This window comes from Atractosteus spatula, chromosome 8, assembly GCF_055471065.1.
Source record: "Atractosteus spatula isolate fAtrSpa1 chromosome 8, fAtrSpa1.hap1, whole genome shotgun sequence".
Taxonomy (NCBI): domain Eukaryota; kingdom Metazoa; phylum Chordata; class Actinopteri; order Semionotiformes; family Lepisosteidae; genus Atractosteus; species Atractosteus spatula.
This window is the reverse complement of record NC_142713.1, coordinates 7787236-7810201: the sequence shown is the minus strand read 5'-3', so window position 1 is coordinate 7810201 and position 22966 is coordinate 7787236. Positions and strand designations below refer to the sequence as shown.

At 36.3% G+C, this 22966-nt stretch overlaps 1 protein-coding gene across 1 annotated transcript in view; it reads left to right on the top strand.

The window, feature by feature from the left end:
• kcnq1.2 (potassium voltage-gated channel, KQT-like subfamily, member 1.2) overlaps window positions 1-22966 on the top strand; it is a 285958-nt gene that overhangs the window by 66615 nt on the left and 196377 nt on the right. Inside the window, exons 11-12 of the mRNA XM_088922866.1 lie at window positions 16115-16229; window positions 20557-20625. Coding sequence (XP_088778992.1) covers window positions 16115-16229; window positions 20557-20625 — 184 coding nt within the window. The remainder of the gene's footprint in view (window positions 1-16114; window positions 16230-20556; window positions 20626-22966) is intronic.

The following is a 22966-nucleotide window of genomic DNA, read 5'->3' as shown; positions in this document are numbered from 1 at the left end:
GCTAAGGAGCTACAGGTTGGCTATTTAGCAGTCTTATTGCCAAGTAAAAATTGCAGATAAATGCAAAGAATTGCACACAGGAAGAAGAAAAACATTCCTTAGAGATATATATATTTAACAGGAAACATTGTTTGGGGAATTTTGCAGTTTTAGGCTTTGTTGGGCAAAATGACCAATAATTTCTCAAAACATTTTTATTCAACTTATTTTTCTTGTCCCTCCTCCCCTTCAAATCTGCACTTCCACCACTTTCCCACCAAAATACTCAAATGTAGGAATTTGAATAAATACAATTATGCAACAAATGCATAAATGCAGTGTAATCAAGACTCCGCTCTGTCAACACCAGGATCGCATGTCTTTCCTGACCAATATCGTGAACTCAAATGGTAGAAAGTTTCATATAATTAATATGAAGAAAGGGTAGTATCCAGTGATTCCAGGGAAGGGACTAAAGAAGTAACTGTACTTCTGTAAAGAATTACCACATCATTGTCATCCTCTAGATATATAATCAAAGTTAATACAATAATCAATTATCAAAGTTAGGGTACCGTATTTTGCGAAAAAGTATGGAATTTACGTCAAAGGATATTATGGTAACATGTTCAATTCCCTAGCAAGACCTCATTTAGAATCGTGTAAACCGTTGAGCAGTAAATCATAATAAAATGTTTTGATGCTATGAAATCAGTCCAGAGGAGAGTGACCAAATACACATGTGAGAACATGTTTGTGAAACCTGTGGAATTGTCTGCATTCATTGCTCCTAAAGTGTGATCCGATCTTCTTCTAAGTCAAAATAATAAACACAATATGATTAAACAAATAACACAAACAGTTGTACTTTTTCTTGTACAACTGGCTCCCCTTTATCCAGTGCATTTAGAACAAAATGTTACACTTCACTTTGAAATCCCTACACATTGAAACCCAGCAATACCGAACATCTCTCCTCACTCGTTGAGTTTACGCTCTGCTGAGGTACTGTACATCTTTTCATAGTAGCTTCTTGGAGTGCACACTTTCCGCCACCTCCACAATTCTGGACCTCACCCCTGTAAACTCTTTAAAGGTTTTTAAATCTACTATCAAGACAAATCTTTTCCTTTGGCTTTTAATTAGTACCTGCCTTGTGTCCTTTTTCCACAATTTTAATCTATGTCTTTACTTAATTTCCCTTTAAAGTTATTCGGATTTTATTTTCTTGTTTCTGCGTGGTTTTGTTTTTAGCGTGGAAAGTGCCCCAGACACTGTTTGGTGTATATGGGCACTGGGATAAATCCTTGTTAAAAAAACACAAGATGATCCTTGGCTCTTCAGTAATTAAGTCTGATACCCCTCCTTAAAGGCGTTGACAAAGTCAATGTTAAAGAACTTGGGCTTTTCTCACAAGTTAGATTGCGATCTCTTCTGGGAAGAAACTGTTGTTCAACTGGGTGACACAACAAGAAATACTCTTATTTTTGTGGTCCTTCTGCGATAGCATTATGGGATCTCTTAAAACAATAGGGACCTGAGTTCACATTTCCCTGCCACTAATCTCTTGTTCTGTAACTTGCAGAGGACTGACCCTTTAGTAGAATGATCTCACAGCTCAGGATATATAATCAAACATGACACAGCATTACTAAATTGCATTAGATTTCACAAAACTCCATGTAATGTAAAACCACTGAATACACGCCTTCATTATTACCGTTTACAAAATGAAAAAAAACAAACTTTCCCTCGTTTTCTTTTGTTATCATGGAGATCGTGCTTCCTCCTTGAAAGTAAACATTTGCTGGATAATTGCGTTACTCATTCTTGTTACTTGAGAATAATGATATATTTAACTTCCCAACTGTGAGCATGAGCTTATATCCCTCGAGTTTCCTCTGTAAAACCAACTGGCTGCCAAATGAATCCTGTGTGAGGAATTTGATGATTAATAAGTTCTTTTTATGAGTTTTTTCCTTTCAAACTGCATAATGGTAAAAATAATGGCTGGTCTGAGTGAGCGAAAGTGTTATGGGAAGACAAAATGGTGTCTCATTTGCTATTTAATTGGAAGTACAAAGCAGGTTTCAGAGATAATGGGGAGGAACACATGCCTCAGTGTCTTTGAACTTCGAACAAAATCACAACATGAAATAACAATTTTGTCAAGTATTTTCCATATAGAGGTAGCTGGTATATCTATGTGAGTAAACTGGGTTTACCAACCTAATTAACCTGAAACAACAAGCAAACCTTTGAAATTGCTGCAGGGTAAATTGAGAGATGTCTTGACATTCACAGTTTCAGAGAGTTATGCAATAAAATGCCAGGTAAGTTAGTTTAGTGGGTTTTTTTATTGCCGTGCTGAGCTTTGAGAGAAATGACGCATCCAAATGCGCTAGATGCGTTTGCAAGTGTTCTTATAATGCAGTAATTCCTTTTTGGAAACCAAAAAAAAATCCCATAAACGCACAAATGATGATTCTTTGCATTAATCATTCAATACCTATTTTGCTTGTCTTTTTTTTTTTAATTATTACACTGTGTAACCTACCGAGCGTTTGATGAATGAAAAAAAGCTTTTACATTTCAGAATGCATTTTTACCTTAGGCAAGCTGCTGTTAGCTAACCCAATTTTTTTTCCCAATCTCCCCAAACAAGCATTTGCAGCGATTTTCATCTGTGTTATTGTCTTGCAGGGGTGGGCTTTGTTGTATATAATGCAGAAGGGCCACTTGTTAAGCTGTGTACCTGATACAGACAGAAAATACCAGAATAATCCTTATTATAATAATTATATAATCTTTATAATATAATGCTCAGACAGCCAAGTGTCAGTTTGGGCTGTTTTTCCTTATTTGCAGTTATTTAGTGTTAGAATTTTGCATTTGGACTCTAATAACTGCTGTATACTCTATATTTATAACAAATCAAATTATTGATCCTTGAGAAGAATGTAAATAAGTAGCATCTTTATTAGTGAATGTTAGCACTGTTAAGATAAATATTGAGGATGCCTAAGATCCTTTAAAAAAACATAATTTTTGGAGGCTGGCTTTTTAGTGGTAGAATGTGTGCTGTTTGTAAGACCTGTGTTGAGAGACAGCAGTTTGAATCCATAATCTGACTATGAGATATATACATTCTTTTGTTGTTTTTTTGAGTTCTCTAGTGTAAAATACTTCAGGGTGACAGTGTGTACAGTGTGTGGTTGTATTTAATTGTTTTTTAATGGTATTGCTTAATTGCAAAGGACAAAACAGTCTAGGGTGTTGTGATGAGACTGAAATAGCACACTCACCTATTTCCTTTATTCTATGCCATTTATGATATTTAAGAGTAACTATAAAAAGACTTGTCTCACCACAGACTATCCTTGATTTGACTTCATAGAGCTCCTGCTTGACATGTAGGAATAAGGGATGTCCAAAAATGGTTTGAAGAAAATTTGCCTCAAGTTCTGTTGTTCACAAAAAAAGAATACTCAGGCTGAAATTTAGGTGAGGTCATATTATGCAAACCTGTGGGGGCATTTAGCCACAACACTGGCTACTTTTGTAAACATGTCATGATCTTTATTGACCACAGAGGACCAAGTTGCATGTAAAGAATTGTGGTAGTGATTGGAACTTGGTCAGAGACAATAAAGAGCTTGAGAAAAATTGGAAATTAGTTAGTTTTTTCTCATTGCGTTTGTATGAAAAACACTTCTGTCTCAAGCTAGCCCTTGCGCTACATTTTTATGTGCTTTAACATTGACCTGCATTAAAAGCTGTCACACGGTTATTTCCTCTGAGAAAATGGAAGAGGCCAACAAGAAACAGACACTTATAGAAGTCCTTTTGTTTGTTTATACAGATTATTACAATGATAAAACTGGTGATTTTCCCTGAGGTGAAGGTTTGGCACTTTTAGTCACAATAGAAACCATTTGTCCCATACAATACTGTACTGTAGTAATGAATATTGTATTAATCCTTGAATAGAGACAGAATACTACTGTACAATTAGAATCCTTGCTTGTAGTTTGATTCTGCACTCAAGTTCAGGTTCAATACTTTATTGCCATAACAACCAGTTGCATGGAATTTGGTTTGAAGAGCTTATACAATTAAAGCCATATACAGTAATAGAAATGGTTCAGGTGAGTAGCTGCATCAGCATGCGTAGTCTGCAAAGGAACAAGTAATAGGTTTATTCCATGCTGAGAAGAAAAGAAAGAAAACAACGTTTCGGCCGTGGAGCCTTCTTCAGGTAATAGAAATATACAACATAAACCCAATATTTGAAAGCCTCCTTCTATCTGTGCAATACAGTAAATAATAGGGGGCCCTGATAGAATACCAATGAACCATGAAAAAATGCTAAAATTAAAGTGTAGGGTTTATAATAATTGCTTACACTTATAGTGTAATGTGCAGCCCAACCTTGATTATGCAACGGCAGCCATAGTGCACCAGTGCGCTCACCACACACCAGTTATTAGTGGGGAGGAGGACAGAGTAATGAAGTCAATTCATAGATGGGAATTATTAGGAGGCCATGATTGGCATTTCCCATGGCATTTCTCGAAAAGAGTGGGGTGTATCCTGGCCAAATTTCCCATTGGCCCTTACCAATCATGGCTTCCTAATAATCCCCATCTATGAATTGGCTTCATTACTCTGCTCTCCTCCCCACTGATAGCTGATCTGTGGTGAGCGCTCTGGCGCACTATGGCTACCGTCACATCATCCAGGTGGGGCTGCACATTGGTGGTGGTGGAGGGGAGTCCCCATTACCTGTAAAGCGCTTTGAGTGGAATGTCCAGAAAAGTGCTATATAAGTGTAAGAGGATGTTTTTTTTAATTCAAAGACTCATTAACTTTAATGTTAGTCAACATGTCTTAGAGATGGCATATAAAAGGTTTGTTGAAAGCATCCTGGCATTTAACATGACAGTTTGGTGTGGAAACCTGGGTTGAAAAGCAAAACCGAACTGTCCAGGATTGTGAAAATGGCAGAAAAAATAATTGGGATTCAGCAGCCCCAGACCTGCGACACATCCAATTCATTCTCAATTCATAATACTCCCATCAGGCAGACAGTATAGGGTACCAAGTTAAAACAAAAAGAACAAGAAGTAATTTTTCCACTCTGCAGTAAAACTACTAAATGAATGTATGTAAACATAGTCCCCCCATTACATATTTATTTATCATTTATATTTATCACATAAAATCACAACAGTATGTGACTCTACTTAAAGTTCTCCACCACCTCTACAACCTGACCATCAATGACTAGTGGTGAGAGTGCTCTCTTGCTTTGCCTAAAGTCCACCAGAAGTTTTTTTTTTCCTGACATGCATAGTTCTAGATTTGTGAGGCTGCACCATTCAACTAAATCAGCTCCATTCCTGCATACTGAATTGTTGTTTATGATGAGGCCTATGAAAGTAGCAAACGGGGACATTTTGACTGTGTACTGTAAGTCAAAGCTTTGAGTGTGAAAGCTGTCATTTGTGAACGGAGAGTAAAGGAAAGCTGATAAGACACAACCTGAGGAGCACCTGTGCTCTGGGAGAGAGACTTAGAGTATCGTTCAGCTTTACCACCTGCTTCCTATCAGAAAGGAAATCCAGTAGATAACAACACAGTCTGATTAATACCCATCTCTGCTATCTTATCAAAAAGCTTGAGAGGGATGATTGTGTTAAAATCAGAAGTATAGTCAAGAAATAGGATCTGGGCAGACACACTGGGTACTTTTAGATGTTGAAATATATCATGGGATATCCAGGAAAACTGCATCATTCACTGACCTGTTTGCTGTCTAGGCAAACTAGAATGGGTCCAAGTACATTTCAGACAAGAAATAGGTTATGAGCCGCTCAAAAACGTTCATAATATTGATGCCATAATTTGAATGCTATCAATGGTGTATCTGAATAAATCAACAACCATACATTAGGAAAAATATGTACAGAGGTATTTCTCTGTAAAAAGGAAGATGTTTTGAAATTTAAATTAGGGACCCAATTAATTCTAGAAGCTGCGAAGTATCGTTCAAAAATCTCAAAAAGGCCAAATGTTTTCAATCCTTGCAGCTGGCTTCATTCAGCTTTAAGGTTCAGCACGTGTACATACACATACACATACTGTATAAACCTCTTCAGTTTTAACTTTCCAATGAATCAAATATTCACAATTATCCCTTATTAACCCATTTTTAAAGACACAGACAGCACATTAATTACAGAGGTAGTTTGTTGTGAACTGTATTAATCTGGAAACAAACCCAGCTCCTTCACAACGCAGGGACATTTGACTCTTTACATTACATCAAAATTGTTTTCTTTTCTCTTAACATAGACAAATTTGGGGTTGAGGGGGGGAGTAATTGGGGTTTTGGTGATAAGCAACTTTTGTGGAACTCCACTGGTCAGAAATAAACCCAGCGTTGTTTCAATTAGTCAAAGTCCCTGTAATCACATTGCTTATCTGTCTGGCTTCCTGTCTGAAAGTTTCTGAATGGACTTTCTCTGGTTCTCTTCTTTGGTTAGGCCTCTTGTTTTCATTGCCTAGCTTCCAAACCAACCTGTTTTTACAAGCAGGGAAGATATTAATAAGCCAGTTTTGTTTTTACAGCCGATAACCCCTTTTCAGCTTTTGCTGAATGAAAACTGGAGGATGTACTGGTTGCTTTTCTCTCCTCTTGTTTCACTCTTTTCAGAAAGCCACGGCCCAGCATAACTTATGCTTCCTGACTCAACTGTGTAAAACAAACTTTATTAAAAATCCAAAGACTATTGTTTTTGCTGGGGTGAAAATAATCGCTCAGAATGTTTCAGTTCCTCTGCTAAACAACGGACGTGCTACAGGCTACTTTTAGAGGGAATCTGGGCGCGTTCTTTCGGAAGTACTGCATGTCCGCTCTCGTAGTAATTCAGTGTCTAAATTGAACAATTCTTTTTTAATTTGCCTTGCTCATACTATATTTTAAGCTATGAAACATACCCAAATACCAGGCCATTTAAGGTTAATTCTCACAATTAAATATTTGTTTGTCCATTAGTTCTTGATGTGCTGATTTTCGTCTTCTCATTTCTTAACCATGCGTATGTTTTATCACTGTATGGCTAGTAAAAGATCACTCTTTTCATTATGCATTCATCTAAAATTTTCAGATACCCTTTTAGGTCGAAGCATAGTTAATCAGATTATGGCACATTATATACTTTACACGTTCTGATTTATAATTTGCAGTGCTCAACTTCACCTGTTTGCAATCACATTTTTACGGATTTTATTGTTTCCCACCCCAGAAATTCTTCCTACTGCCTCTCCTCTACGTTTCCTCCCAATGGACATGAGCAGTAAAATCATTAAATAATAGCAGAAGCACAATGTGACAAAGACACAAACATGTGTCAGCACCAGAGCTCTCTAAGCCTTTACTGCACATCTAACCAACATCATTAACCCAAGCTGTGGAAAGCACCATATAATTAATATCAAGACATGCTAGAACCTAATGAAGCTAGGGAAGGGATTGTTGAGGTTTTTTAACAAAGTACCAGCATTGTTTTAGCAGCTGTGAATTCAGCTGTCCACATCTACTTCTGCAGTACTTCTGCTGCACTGAAAGACCACTGTTGGAGTCTGTTTTAAAAATGCCAACTGCCAGCAAGCAATTGTCTTAGAAACAGAATTGCACAAGGTACTAAGCCCAAGTGGCATTACCACGTGAAAATGAAGGAAAATATACTCTTTGTGGGGAAAAGTTACATGAATCATTATAGGGGTGGCATGATGACAGAATGTGAGGAAGCAATGCTAGCCAGTGCAATTCAATTGGGGTGCTTGGAGTTTCTGGTCTCATTTTGTCCTCCCACAGTCCAAAGACATACTGATAGGTTCATTAGCTTGTGTCTGTGTGTGTTCTATGATGGACTGGCGACCTCTCCAGGATGTATCCCAGGCTCCTCAGTGACCTTGTATTAGTTTAGGTGATTAGAAAATGGATGAATCATTCAACAGGATTTTTAAACACATTTAAATCATCTCAGGAAATATCTACATTATACTAATCTAAGCCTTATCCCAAATATTAACAGTTGCTAAAGATTTGTATGGAAAAAAAGTATATATACAGTATATTTGAAGCTTATACTTCTTTTGGTCCTGAAATCTAGTAGATGTGAGTATGAAGAAAGCCTTGTCCCTTGTCCCTAGGCCATAGAGCTGTATGCATGCATTATTAAATGGAGATCTGGAAGTCATCTGTTAGAATGTGCGTCCCTTTGTTCTTTCAATTTAGAAAAAAAAAAAGCAACATACTGTACCTAAGGAGTTTATGATTATGGAAAACAAGTGAATTGGGATGTCATGCCTGGCATTTTGTGAACGTTCCTGTTAAATGCCAAGATGTAATTATAGGGCCAAAATTCCATCTATGTTTTAGGATAACAAAATTAACATTTTAAATTCTACATGGGGAGACCAGGACAAGACTTTCCTGAAGTGGATGCTAAGATAAAGAACTGTCAGGTTTATTCTAAACAGTGGCTACGAAACACATAAAAATGTTGTTTGGCAGCATCTTCAATGTTTTACTCAGCAGACTGAATTTGAATGTCGGCATTCATTTTTATACTGTATGTGGTCATTTCCCCTTTCCCTATTGTGGACTACTGTAGTTCACGGATACAGATATCAGAGTTCCGTAAATTAAACCTGATGGCATTTCCAGAATTTAAACCAGCTGCTGATTGGAGCTGAATCAAAGAAAGGTTAAAATCTGCACACTCCCTTCCCGGCCTCAGACTAGAAGATTTTTCAGGGTCAATTAAGAAAAACCCATACAAGAAATTGAGAGGGTTGGCATTCTTACTCCTCTGCTTTCAGACCTGCAGAAAAAAAACCTGTTGCCTTTTGTACTTTACTGTGCTACAGTTACTAAAAAGCTGTTGCTCGCCTGTAGGAGTGTAACTTGAGGAAATTCCTTTTTGGGTGTTTTCATCCAACGTAGGGTGTTATTTCTTTCTTCTAGTACTTTGGTCCAAAAAGACCAAAGAGCATTGTGTTGGATGAAATGCTGATTTGCCCATATTGCTGTATACTTTCACTGATATGAGCTGATACATTCTAGCATCCAAATGACAAGAGAAAGGGATCATATAGCTAAAAAATCAAGCAAGAAAGTCCATTCATTTTTACAATGAAAATGCACACTTGAAAGGATGGACACACTTTTACAATTCACTCCAACCAGGCACTCACTTGATTAAAAAATTGTTTAAATGGATAGGGATGTCATGAGAAGATGAATAAAAATGAATAACTTAATATTTAAACCGTTTGACCAATCTGGCTTTTGAATCCACGCCATGGTTATCTATGATAAAATGTAAAAGCAGTAATACAGATTTGTGTATTGACCCATGTAGTGTACTGAAATATTCAAAGCATGGGTAGCAGACGAGTAAGGAGTCTTATACTGTACATTGTCTACATATGAACACATAACATCACACAGAGAGATGTATTGCTGCCAGAAATAGGATGAAGAGTGTAAATTCGTGGACTGGTTGAACTAGTGGATTCAGAGACCAAGCAAGCAACATAGGTGAACAGGTAAAGGTTTATCCCATGCTGAAAGGAAAAGAAACCCACTTCAGGTTTTTAGAAAGAATACGATAAGGGGAATTTTATAATTCTATACTCAAGGAAACGAGCTGTCATCCCATCCAGAAGCCACTGACACCTCGCAGTCATTGAAAACAGGCGTACTACTAATGGACTGAAAAAATTCTCAAGCAGTGCCTTTCCGTAAGAATGGTGACTAAAGTGAATCAAATAATTACTGAGTTCTGTTTCATGTAAGGTAATTGAAACAGAGCTAAATTAGGAGTGTAACCTACTGTACCGCATATTACAATCAGATAGTAGGAGCTAGTCAACATAGAAGAGGTAGAATTCTTTGAACAATAATCAGAAACAACAGTAAAGGACACACTCAGAGCATATGATATGATGTGTTTAGATGTCCAGAAGGATTTTGCAAAACTTCTTCATAATAGATTAATTCTCAAAGTTGAAGCATTTGTCATTCAAGGAAATAGACTTAGAACTGGCTAACTGAAAACAAGGGTAGAAAAGATAAGGAGTGAATGTTGGGGGTGATGTAATATATGGATTATCATAAGGATCTAGGTTCTGGTATATTTAGTAAAACATCAAGTTTATGGATGATACCAAAGGAGTTTTGCCGGACCTTGAAGAGGCAGAAAATATAATTTGAAAAGATTTAGATAAAATTCAAACAGGTGATATTTAAGAGTGAACGAGTACAGGGGGTTTGGGATGCCAGTACTGAAAACTGTGAATGCAACATGTAAAACATTGAAATATGACGAAGACGTGGGTGTTTATATCGACACACAAACTAGCTAATTAAGAAATTGTTCCTTTATTTTTGACTAAACGGTTCATAATGAGTTCAGGCCAATTGATGATGGACACACACAGGTGGAAAAGACACCATATCAAACAGCTCCCTACTGTGGGTGATTTTTGTTCTGCTTTAGTTCATTTGGTTATATTTGGATATATACAGTAGGTGATTGACTGGTGACATGGGTCATTACAGCATTATTTACAACAAGAACTAAGAGATAATTCTAGAGTACTATCTATGTCTAGCATTAAAAAGAAAAAAGTTATCTGGAGGAGAATGTAAATACACAATATACTGTATCTACCACACTTGCATCAAACACATCTTTAATGGTGTGGATAGTACACTAGGCATTCTTCTGCTTTGACTTAGATCTGTTGGGGATGGTACTGTAGTATATGATTTATGACATCATTCAAATCGGCACACACAACCACAGTAACCTCAGTGAGTTCCAACATGGACATGGTCAGCAGCTTTTGTTTTCACGAATGCAATGAACACAAAAATGTAAAAATTAATTTGCAGCACAGAGTTGTTTTGTTCAATGCAAATGAAGAAGCAAGCACATAATATTTATTAGCAAATTTACATTTTGTGTTTTGAGACTGTATCTTAGCAAGATCTTTTTTTCTTAACTTAATGGATCTAATGAATTACAGTAGCTCATATGAGAAGTTACCTTGCATGCACTCCAGGAGGGAATAGAAACCTTTTGTCATAGGAATCGGAGATCAAATCTAATCTCAGGAATTCTATATTATGTGATAATATGTTGAGTGATTCCTGCCTTGCACCTGTTGCTTGCCGGAATAGGCTCCAGGTACTCTGCAGACCTGTATTGAGTGGATACATGGACAGGGTGTTGAGTGAATATACAAAAGCAGTACTGTAACTAGACGAAAATAGAGATTAAAAGACAGAAATGAGTACTATGAATATCATCGGTCTCACCCAATTCCATGCCTACTCCTTGCTTCATTACAATCTTAGAGTATATATTACAGTATAGGGTATATATTTTATATATACAGCAATTGACATTGAAACCTTCAAGGACTGTATTCACTATACTGTATACTGTATATTATTGGTTCGCATCAAAATATGTATGCAGAAATTAGAATTGTAGATTTGGCCAGCAGATCCTCAGGTCTTTTAATGTATGTTGATGTGTATGAATTCAGAATTCCAAGTTTCATTTAAGATGAAACTTTCAGCGTTTTTCTCTATCAATGTTTTTTTTCCCCATTTCCTGTCAACTGATTATTTTCCTAATGCAGGAGCATGTTACCATTGCACTCTTCTGTTACCCAATTGAATGTTGCTGTTGTTTTTTTAAATCGTTGAATCCCTGTGATTGCTTTCAAACACAATTGTTCTTTGTTTCTCTTTTCTGCTGTGTCTTTGTGCGCCTTTGGCTCTGCCTGTGCTGTCCGGGTTGTAAACAGGCCAACAGCTCTCCTGGTCTTCTTTAAGCCTTTACTCTGCAAGCTGTCCCTCCTCCCCAGGTACAACTCCAAAGTAGGCATTTTCAAAGTGGGCCTCATTGAAACAGTTTGTATCTCAGTTTTTAAGTCAAAGGGGATATAATAATATTAGTTCAGTGACTAATTTCATACTACGTGCAAGAACGTTATGTATTGTATGGGAGACTGTTTGTCAAAAACAAGCATCTGTTTTTCACTTTTTTCCCTGCAGGTCTCTTGTATTTTTTGACAGACTTCAAAAACATGACTATTTTTCTCCATAGTTATCCAGCTGCATGAAAAAAACATTTACTGTACATGTGTGCACATCTACACATGAAATAAATATTTAAATGTTTCAAAATCTAGACTTTTGAAAAAGATGTAGCTTTTAAATCCACATTTAGGTTAAATTCTAAACCTGTGTTTTTCAAAATATTGTTTTTTTATGCAAATGGCAATACACATTAATGAAGCAAATCAACAGCTCAGTATTTCATGTTTAAAGTTTCTGAGCTCAATATTCACATCTAAGCTTACAGTATATTGACAGTATATTTTAAGCTCTATTTATGCACCACACTAAAGCAATTTTTCCAATATTATTTTGTCTGAGTAAGTGATATTTACATAACTGGTGCTCGAGATCATGTGAAAATTGAGATCTTTGGTTACATGCATCAATTCCTTGATTTTACCATTTCAGTCATTTGAGAATTGTTCATATCATGCACATTTCATATCATGACAGAATGTTCTACCATGTGGAGATTATTAAGCACAAGAGCACATACTGTACATTTTTGTATAAATCTGAGGGGATAAAGTATACCAAGCAAGAAGCTGTGGTAACATCTTGATTTTGTTAATTTTTAAGTTTAATGTATGTAAGAAACAAACACCATGATTTACAGAATAATATGCTTTTTTAATGTATATTCTATTAATATACTGTATGTATTCTTAGAAAGAAATGATTTTGGATATGGATTAAATGGTTTTTGTGTTGCTTTGAATATGAGATTTGCACCCCTTATGAGAACAATGCCTTTGTGCCATTGATACATTGGAATAATACCTTACATGTACTCATTATTTACAGTGAATGATGTCAACTTCACTAAACAATGTTACGGTACCTTGATCAAGTTCTGGTGTCCCATTTGCTTTCTTTGTGGGTTCATCCAAATGTAACAGCCTTCCAGCATGACACCACACAACCTTAGACCATTGATGTAACAGTGTCTGTCTTGCAGTGAGATTAGTTATGCCGTGCGTGCCCTACTCACTGGACCTGTGCCCTGTTGACCAATGGGGCAATATGGCATTTAGGACTCAAATAACAGACACATACTGTACTTGTTTTGCTTTTGGAAGTGGGCACACACATTGCTAACCTGGAAATTTCACAGCAGGTCCCTTTTTTTGACCAATGTGATACAGCATAATGAATTTACATATATCTGGTCAACAAAAGTTAATTTTCTAAATTAGTCTTACAATTTATATGTGATAAACAGATTTTGATGTTCAGTATAGAATAGCATTTGGATACCAATGACCCTCGATTTCCTTTTGTAAAACCTGGGCAATGATTAATGTGGGCTCAACGCTGACAGGGTGATATACGGAAGTGGCTTCAGTCTTGGAGTCATATTGCATATTGTGAAGGCCTATTACTGTGAAAGAGCTGGGGCTCTGGTAAACACGTCCTCACTAGTAGTACAGGCAGAAGAAAAAAAACACATTAAGTCCCCTTGGACCAAGGCTGCAGCAGAATGAATCATTTGGGGTGTTCATGCCATGGGTTCAGAGCCTGTTCTCTCAGAATTTGTATAGAAGCTTGTGTGCAGTGCTTTCTCAAACAGTCAAGCATAGGCATTTCCCATCTCCAGCCCGCTGTCAAATCCGTGTGGAAACGAGAGAATTGAGATGGGACATGATAGTGATGTCACTCCTTTCAGGAAGCAGGCTTAAAAACAGTGACTTAATCACAGTCTACTTCAATGAAATATAACTGGATAGCCATATCAAGAGGGATCACCCTTCTGCTGTGGGGAAAAAAAACAGAACACCGCAGTTCTCATCGACTGAGGGTCATTGACTGATTTATTCCATGCTACACCTTCATAGACCATAGACCGAGAGTCATTGTCCACACCATGACTGGCCAGAATGTGTTTATGGCCCAAGAACTCCAGGGATATGAGATTCACATCGCCTCGCTCCATCGAAACCCGATGAACTGGAGAAGGCCAGCTCAAGGAACACGGTGGTGGCTCTGAAAGCTTCTGACAAGGAAAATCAAAGGAAGAGAGTCAGATTTATGGAGTTGGATTTGACATAAATAATCTCCTTTATGAGTCGAATCAATCTCAGTATTGTAATCATATGGTACATGCTAGTCTACTGTATAATCAGATAATGAAACTAACGGCAATATTTTTGTCAGGTTAAATTAAACTGTTTGTAGAATCCCAAAGGAGGATGCACTTATTCTACTTAGAGTTGGAAGAGATGCCAGTTTCACCCATAAGCCAAGCAAGGGTTAGAAATGTCAACTTCAATTACGTTCTTCTCCTTATCACAAACGCCTTGTTTCACAGAAAAAAAAGTGTTCTGCCAGCACTAGAATCTGAAGGCGGATGGATCAGCTCACAAGCACAAAGCTATGTAAATGGAAAAGTGACCCAAACACGAAGCAGAAGAAGCTGGCCCACCCACAGCCAAAGGCAGAGCTTCAAAGGAGAACTGGACTTGAAGAACAGGTGGTGGACAGACAAGGCAAAGGAAATGTTTCATCACCTGCCCAAATTCCCAAGGGCCAGTCCTTTTGAGGTGGCCTAAGGAAGATGAAGACCTGATCAGGGAAAGGGAAGCAGTTAATGCTTTTTCCAAGGAACGTTTTGAGGATCTTTTCTATTAGCTATCCTCTATCATGATTAGTCTATTAAATTAAATCCCACATCACTAAGTTAGGGAGTAATGCAGGCAATTGAGCAATGAAAGGAACAGCAAAGCAGGAGGAAAGGATGGAATTATCACTGACCTTTTTAATCATGGTGGACAGGAACTAGCACTACACCTCCACACCATCCTCATAAGAATATGGAATAAGGAGGAAAACTGATTAGCTAAAGGTAAAGTCTCATCTGATATGGGTCACATAGTACAAAAAAGTCAAGTACCCATAATGAATTAGTACCTGGTGTGCCCAGCATGAACTTGAACATAGGGATCTTGATGGAGTACCATAGTATGTGCCACAGTTCATTTATGAAAAGCAGTCATTCGTTAAAAAGATCAAACTGTTTGACGTTTCTCCTATATGAATGTGCTCTACAATGGTCAATCAGAGAATAAAGGTTCATCTGAATATAAAGGGGCACCATCTGCAAGTTCACAATCTGCAGTCGTTTGGTGGTACTGAATCCCAATGAAGCCCTGCCTGAATCGGGCATTGGAAGCTCTGAGTCATGTGATGGCTGTAAACAGGGTTTACTTCCACAATGCCCAGTTTGTTTGCAACCATAGCTGTTGCTGTGCAGGAGTGATAAGGCTCCAAATGTAACAATCCCACATCTGAGTCATTACATGATTAATTGAGTCTGATAACAAATGCTGCTACATGGTGGACATTTATCATGCGTCCTGTTGTGACTTCATGTTGTAACATTCCCGAAGGCATTACTCTCAAAGCACATTGTCTCTCTGTCTTTCAGTGTATTGTGTTTGTGTTGCATTGTGACTGAATCAACTATTTACAGTATGGTTGCATGCACCACACTTTATATGTGAAAACACATGTATACATTTTTCTACCATATATTATTTTTGTGCTATTTCACATAAATGGCATACAAGTTTGAGTATTTTCTGCTGTTATATCTACATCTCTCAGACTATCATATCTCAAGAGCTCAAACAAGTGACGGTTTGCACTGTGTGATTCGAGATTGATGAGAGAGTGAGAAAGTGTTACAGTGTTGTAGAAGTGTATAGGTACATACTAATATTCTCAGTTTATGTAGATTTTTTTAAACTTTATATAATATATAAAAGTGTATCACATTAATCTGTTCAAAAAGTATAATTCTGTAATCATATATTTTACAAAAAAAACCTCATCCAGCCATACTCATACTCATTTACGTATGACATGTTTTAGAAAGGTAATGTATTTTTTTTTTAATTTTCCCCCATCTTGTTTAAAATAATGCAGTCAAGAAACAACCTGAGGGTCCGCCTATTGATATCTCCCGGACAAACAGCTTTGTAGACGAGATGGACTTTGTTGGTGAAGACATCCCACTGCCTGTTGTGACTGATGCTTCCCAGTAAGTAAATGTTCTCGAGATTTTAACATTCTCTCCATCGAGTGACTGGTGAGTCACATTAATTTGCAAGTCCCAAAAGATTTGAAAGACAAAAGCGGTATAAAATAGACACCTTGTTTTTTCAAATCATCCAAAGGATTTCAAAACATTATTCAGTGAAGTTTATAAATTACATTTGTAACAAAATTGAAATTTGGATGTCTTTCAGTGAGCAAAAGGGAATAAGACAATAAGGAGCTTATTCACAGTCTCAGAGAAAAGATGATCCTTCTTCTGAAACAGTAATATTTGTTAGTATGTATGCTTTTTAAATACTTATTAATCTTAGTATACAGTATAGCACTAGCAGAAGAGTGTAGCAGAAAAATTCAAGGTGAATTAATAAACTATTATTATTCCCTATAATAGTAATTCATTTTTCTAGCATATTAATACAATATGCTAATTTGTCTTTGCATCTCTACTGTCTGCTGGGATGTATCTCTGTTTCAAGGTGGTAATAAACTGCAAATAAAGTGAAAAGTTTAAGTGAATTATTAATATTGTATCTACTTTACAGTATAACAACTCTGTAAAGATTGTTATATACTGTAGATTGTTTAGTGCAGATACTGCACATGAAACAGTATAATAACCAGAAGCAACTCACCAAAAAAAAATTTTGGCTGGCAGGAGGTTGTTTTTGAAGATGTGGATAAATTTTAACATAATTATAAGACTTACTGTATGTTCACATTTATTGGATATGCCTTATGAGTTTGTATAAAGTCTTGATTTCTGGAATGACAGCTTTGATTAACATGTGCTACAGATTAGCTCTTTCAGTTACTGAATAACACATGGACAATTTAAAGTGCACTGAAACATTGACTGTGGTGAGCTAGCTTTGTATAATATATTTTTACAGGCTAGAATACAGAGAGCTCTATGCTTATGATCGTAAAAAACAAATGCTATTTGGAGTTGTCTTATAACCTTTAGAATCGTATAACTTTTTCTTCTTGACCTATTCGCTATATTATGAACAAATGTCTTGAGTCTTACCTGACCTGTTATATTTTATATTTGATTCCGCTTCTAAAGTGATGGGTGGTTTCTGTCAGAAATTTCCGAAAATGATCAGTCTGAAAACACGACATTATCAGCACCCTTCCTGTGCAAAAGAAGTTTCTCCTAAAGTTACTTTTAGATGGAAATTTGTGACAGATTGCAAAGATTGCAAACTAATGCCCTGTGCTCATTTAATTTTAGTACATGGAAATTTAAAAAGTTTAAAATTTAAAAAATTGTCACATGACCATATTGCCCTGCTTACCCTGCAGGTGTCAAAGTTGATGGCCGCATGGTACTGTACATGTTCACCTTAAAATGTGTAAAACAAACTGGCATTTTTGTGTTTGACAAATTATAAACTATTTTTAGAATTGGAAAGAGGCTCTATAGTATGGCAACACTTCCAAAATCAACCGTGCACAAGACAAAGATACTTTACATATACTTTTATTCATATATACAGTACTAGCTGCTATTTGGTGCCATTTACTGCTTCTAAATGACCCAGAAAAGATGGTTTCTCTGGGTAGGAAATGAAAGAGACAACATTAGCCAACATGTAGGCTACATATTGGAAACTGAATTATTGCATGTAAGCTCTTGTACTATGTAGAACCATGTTAGATATGTTTCATAATTATACAGCACTTTTGTAGCAATACCTCATGACACAATAGCCTAAGAATATGGTATTTTAGTGAAAAGGGATATTTTTAACTCAGTGATTAGTCATCTTCTCTGCTCTTAGTAATATTTTTGAAGTTGTATTTCCATGCCAAGCAATGACCTGAAGTGAACCTAAATGATACTGAGATAAACTGTGCTTATGTACAGTACTGTATGTTTGCGTAAAGTCTAATATGGAGAATTGTGTCATTTCCCTCCAAATCTTGTAATGAGAAACTATCATGTTTGGGAAATGTCTTCTTCTGGTAGACCCCCTTCTGACTTCTCAACTTGGTGTTTCTATAATGCTCTTGATTTCCCAATCGAGAGAGGGCCCAGAAAAAGCAGCAAAAGTGTGAAAAGGAAAATGAAATATGTTTCAGTGGCATTACCTCAAGATATATGTCTTGTACAGTACTTTAAAAATCTGTGTAAGAACAAGACCATTGAATATCTCTGAACTAGCATCACAGAAGTACAGTAGCATCTTTACTTTTGATTATTTACATGTATTATTTTAATTATTGGTCATATGTATAGCATATCTGCCATTCATAAAAGCAACACCTATTAGCAAGACACATGCTGTATCATGGAAAATGAAATAAAGCAGAAACGTTGACAAGCTTTGCTTGATCACATTCATTAAAACATGATAAAATTAAAATGGTCAAAAAGCATACATTATCTGTTAATGTGTATATAGGTATTCTTCTCTTCACATAATTGCTTTGATTTGACTAAAGCATCTTTGTATCCTCGAGCTCTTTGGGTTCTTGGTCCTGTTTTGTTCAGTCATTTCAGATAACCAACTTTATTTTGCTTCAGTTGCATCTTTGTCTTCATCTTCTAAGTGTTTGAGGTGACAAACCACTTTTATTTGTTACAGGACCTCAAGGTAACTAGAACAAATATTAGATTTTAGTTGCAGTGGATCATAAGAAGAATATTTTGAGCTTCCTTAAAGATGGATGTGAGCATTCTTTAACCTCCTTCCAGATTTGCATGCGTTGTTTTTCTTTTTTAAACCTTTCAGGAGCATTTGTGCATGCTTAGTGTGAGCAGTGAAAGAAACCATTAGGTGATAAACACAGTTACACATCATATTCATATTGTAGGTGCTCTGATGTCCAGGCTGTACCTGCTACTGAAAAAATGAGCATGTTGGTCCTATTCTTTCCTAACCATTGACTTGCTGAGAGCGTATTAGTCAAGAAATAGAGTCCTGATTTAAAAACTCAACATATCAATGTTTATTATTGTTCTTGGTAAATGACCAAGTGTAGGTGATCATTGCCCTGCATTCATTCTTTATAGATTGGAGTACAATCTGGGTGATCTATCTGACATCTTTCAGGGAAATGCAACCCATAGATGCATTTGAAGCATTCATATTCACAAAATGGTTTAAGCTTCAACATGGTCCTCTTCCAAATTAAATAACCACAACATGCCATTATACAGTACATACAATGCATTACTAAAAACCTTATTTGATATGATCATCTCCATGTTACAAACAAGGGCATTGCTGCCCCAGAGAGCATTTAAGCAAGATCAAGGATAATGCCCGACTTGAAAAGCAGTGTCACACAAGACGATATAAATGAGCCTAATCACTCTCACCTTGAGCAGATGAGCTCATGAGATGGCATCATGCAAGACTTCAGAAACAAATGTGAAAATGACGTGTGGGCCTTTTTAAGAGAAATGAAAGCAAAGTGCATTTGCCTGTGAATATAAGGGGCTTTTCTACACAAAGAATTGCAGGAGCCTGGAGCAAACTATTCAGACACATTGACGAAGATGATTCCTTAGGATTATTTTGAAACAAAGCTTAATGAGATTCTCAGGTCAATAAACTACTAAGAATCAAATAGATAAAAATTGTGGTGCCCTCCGGTTTGGATTTTTTTTTGTGTTAACATAATTGATAATTTGCTAAATATCACAATGATATTTAAGTAAAATATCAGGAAATGAAGTCAATACCAGTTTGAGAATTCTCATACTGATAAAACTATACAGTACATACTAAATAAAAGAACAAACTGAACCACAGTTTTCAGTGCTATAGGAACTAATATTTCTATAGATCTTCAAGAGAAGAGGAATACATATTTAGCAAAATCATTTTTGTTTTCTACAAATGGTTTTGCCATGCATTAATATCTTAAAACGTACTCCATTTAAATTGGTCTGCATTCTTATTACACATAATGTTCTCTTCCTATAGACTAATAACTTTTAAATGAGTAATGTAGGAAATGCAATTTAAACATTAAAATGGAAAAGGAAGCAATTACTCCAGGCTGTTGAGTTTTATTTTTCCATCTTGCAGCCTTCTTGTTACGTTTATTTTATTATTTTCAGTGCGGCATGAAATGTTCTTCTGCTGGCTAAAACTAACTTTTTACTTAACCAGTTCTTACCATGATGCTTCTCAATGCCTACTATCGAGGCAGAAGACAGAACTGTGAACCTCACCTTACCAATTATCTTATCCCAATGTATGCAAGGGTTTTCTGCATTCCACAAAGCCTCAGTAACTTTGCCATGTTCTTAACTGCGGGTTTTGTAAAGGAAGACAAATGCTTCTCTCTTACAGTCTGTTGACAAGTCCGTTCATGGCAAAGATCCAGGATTCACTCTCCACACAGCAGTTGAATTCGACAAGGTATTTGTTTGTTTTATTTCTTGTTTATCTTGGCTTACATCATCCAATTGCTTACCAAAAAAGTGTCATTGCTTAAACATCTATTTATATCCTATTAGGTTTTTAACAACATTAAATTACATAACCTTGTGTTCTATGTGTGCAAACCTTTCCCTACCGTAAATTGAATATTCATTTTTTTTGGCTTTGACATACTTCCCATGCCAAGCTGTGTGCTGCAGTATCAATTTCTGGGTTCCAGTTCACCATTTCTTTGAGAAGCTGGAGATAAAACTGCCTCAGCTGGTTCTCTATGCGTCAGCCTCTTTCACACAAGTTTCCATCAGCAATGACATGCAACACAGTAATGAACTGAGTATTTGGAGTCAATGCTTCTGCTTGGCATTACTGCATCAGGTGTCAAAAAGAAATATTGGATGCCCTTTGCCAGATATCTAATATTTCTTTCATGAGTAATGTCTGTCACGTTGAAGATGTTTGCTTGGAATATTAGAAGGAATATTTACCTATTGTTATTTAGAAAAAATGGTAACAGTGTCCTATGATATATTACAGTAAAGGCAAAGTGTAGTATGTAATTAAAAAGTTAATATAAGCTAGAACACCACAAAATACTGTATGAATAAAAGGTATAAATGTTATGGGATTCTTGTGGTTTGCAAGTGTTCCACAAAATGCAAAGGAATTGATATTGTTGTTATTGCTAGTACAATAAAATGGTGACAAAACTGGAAAAATTGTCGGCTTGCCCCTGAGGTTTCATGTACTCTAGTTGGTGACTGGATTTGAGAAGTTGGCGACGATGTACGACTCTGTGTGGTTAAGACAGGATAGCTGCAGTACAATAGAAAAATAGAAAAACTTGGAATCTGTTATTTTCATTGCAATTCAAGAAGCACTGGTAATGCCAATCCATTAAAGGTCAAAGATCCTTGCTTTAAAATAGTGTGACAGTGTTACTACCCGGTATGATCAAGTGCCATGTTGAGTCAGTTCTCTAGGTATCCGAGTCTAGATATGAATAATATAGCTTATCTTTTTTAGAAGGTCATTATGTGCTTTGCATGGGGATACCAAATCATTTCAGTTTCTTTCTGTCAGAATATTTGATACTGCCCTGCACTTTTTGCTCAGTAATTGGTTTTATGAACAAAGGCAACAGAAGAGAGCAGATTAAAAGTGGATTCAACTTGTCGCTCAGCTTTGCCTTTGAACTGTAAACCACAAGCTATATGAGCAAACATGTCAGTGAACACACCCACTCCTCTACTTTCAAACCAGCTTTTTTTGTTGTTTTATTAAGAACCATTTAACTTCACAGGGACATGAAAAGCAAGCCTTTCTGTTTGTTGTTTTGCAGACAGATGTTGACACCATAATAGGAAACCGATTTTATTTCTGTTATAATGTTGTATTAATAGTTACAACAGTTTTACGCTCTGTGTGTGGTTATGCCTGTTAATGACAGTAGGTGGCAGTGTTCTGTAAAAGAATACCTAAACGTATTGACGGTTACTGAGAACACTTGGGGTTTCAGTTAAACAGAATGCTCCTTCGTCTAGTATTAAAATCCTAAATAAAGATAGTGAAGAAAAATATTTTATTAATTTGATTATACTGACAGAATAATTCTTGCACCTTAAGGAGATGAAACGTCAACTTTTCAATTTACAAAGTTTTCACCTTTCATCAACTGTTGATGAGCCTTAGACATGGGCTAACAATTATTTTTTTTTAATTTTTTTTACATGTTTGTTTTGGAAAAATTTTTTAGTTACCAGACTGAATCTGAGCAAATCAATGTGTGTCTGGGAAAGATACTGTATAATCGAATTCATATATCTTAATTTCATTGATTTGTTTGTTTATATGGCTTATGAATGGCTATTGCTGTTAATAATTCTTGGGTTTAACAAAATAATTATTGGGTTTCTGTGTTAAGTGAATCCTTATCTATCTAGTTCATTGAATGCTCAATTAATGTATTCCCAGTGATGCCCACAGATAATTCAAGTGCTAGTTGACATCTAGATTTATGAAGGAAAAGGAGGTAAAAAGTCTATTTCTATCTACTTAAATACTCAAATGGCTTGTTATTGTTTCCTCTGGTAAAGCTGTATAATAACCTAAATGTATTTGCACAGGCAGGGATGGGATCTGTTCAGATTCACCTTTTATTTAATGACCTTATGTCTCACTTCTATTCTAAAATGCAAATGAGTTTTAAAAATGGTCCTCACAAGTCAAATTAAATGTTGATAATATAAAATAAGCTACCTCACCTTTGAGTATAATCCATGACCAGCACTTTTTCACAAAGCCTGAAGATGACAAGGTTATG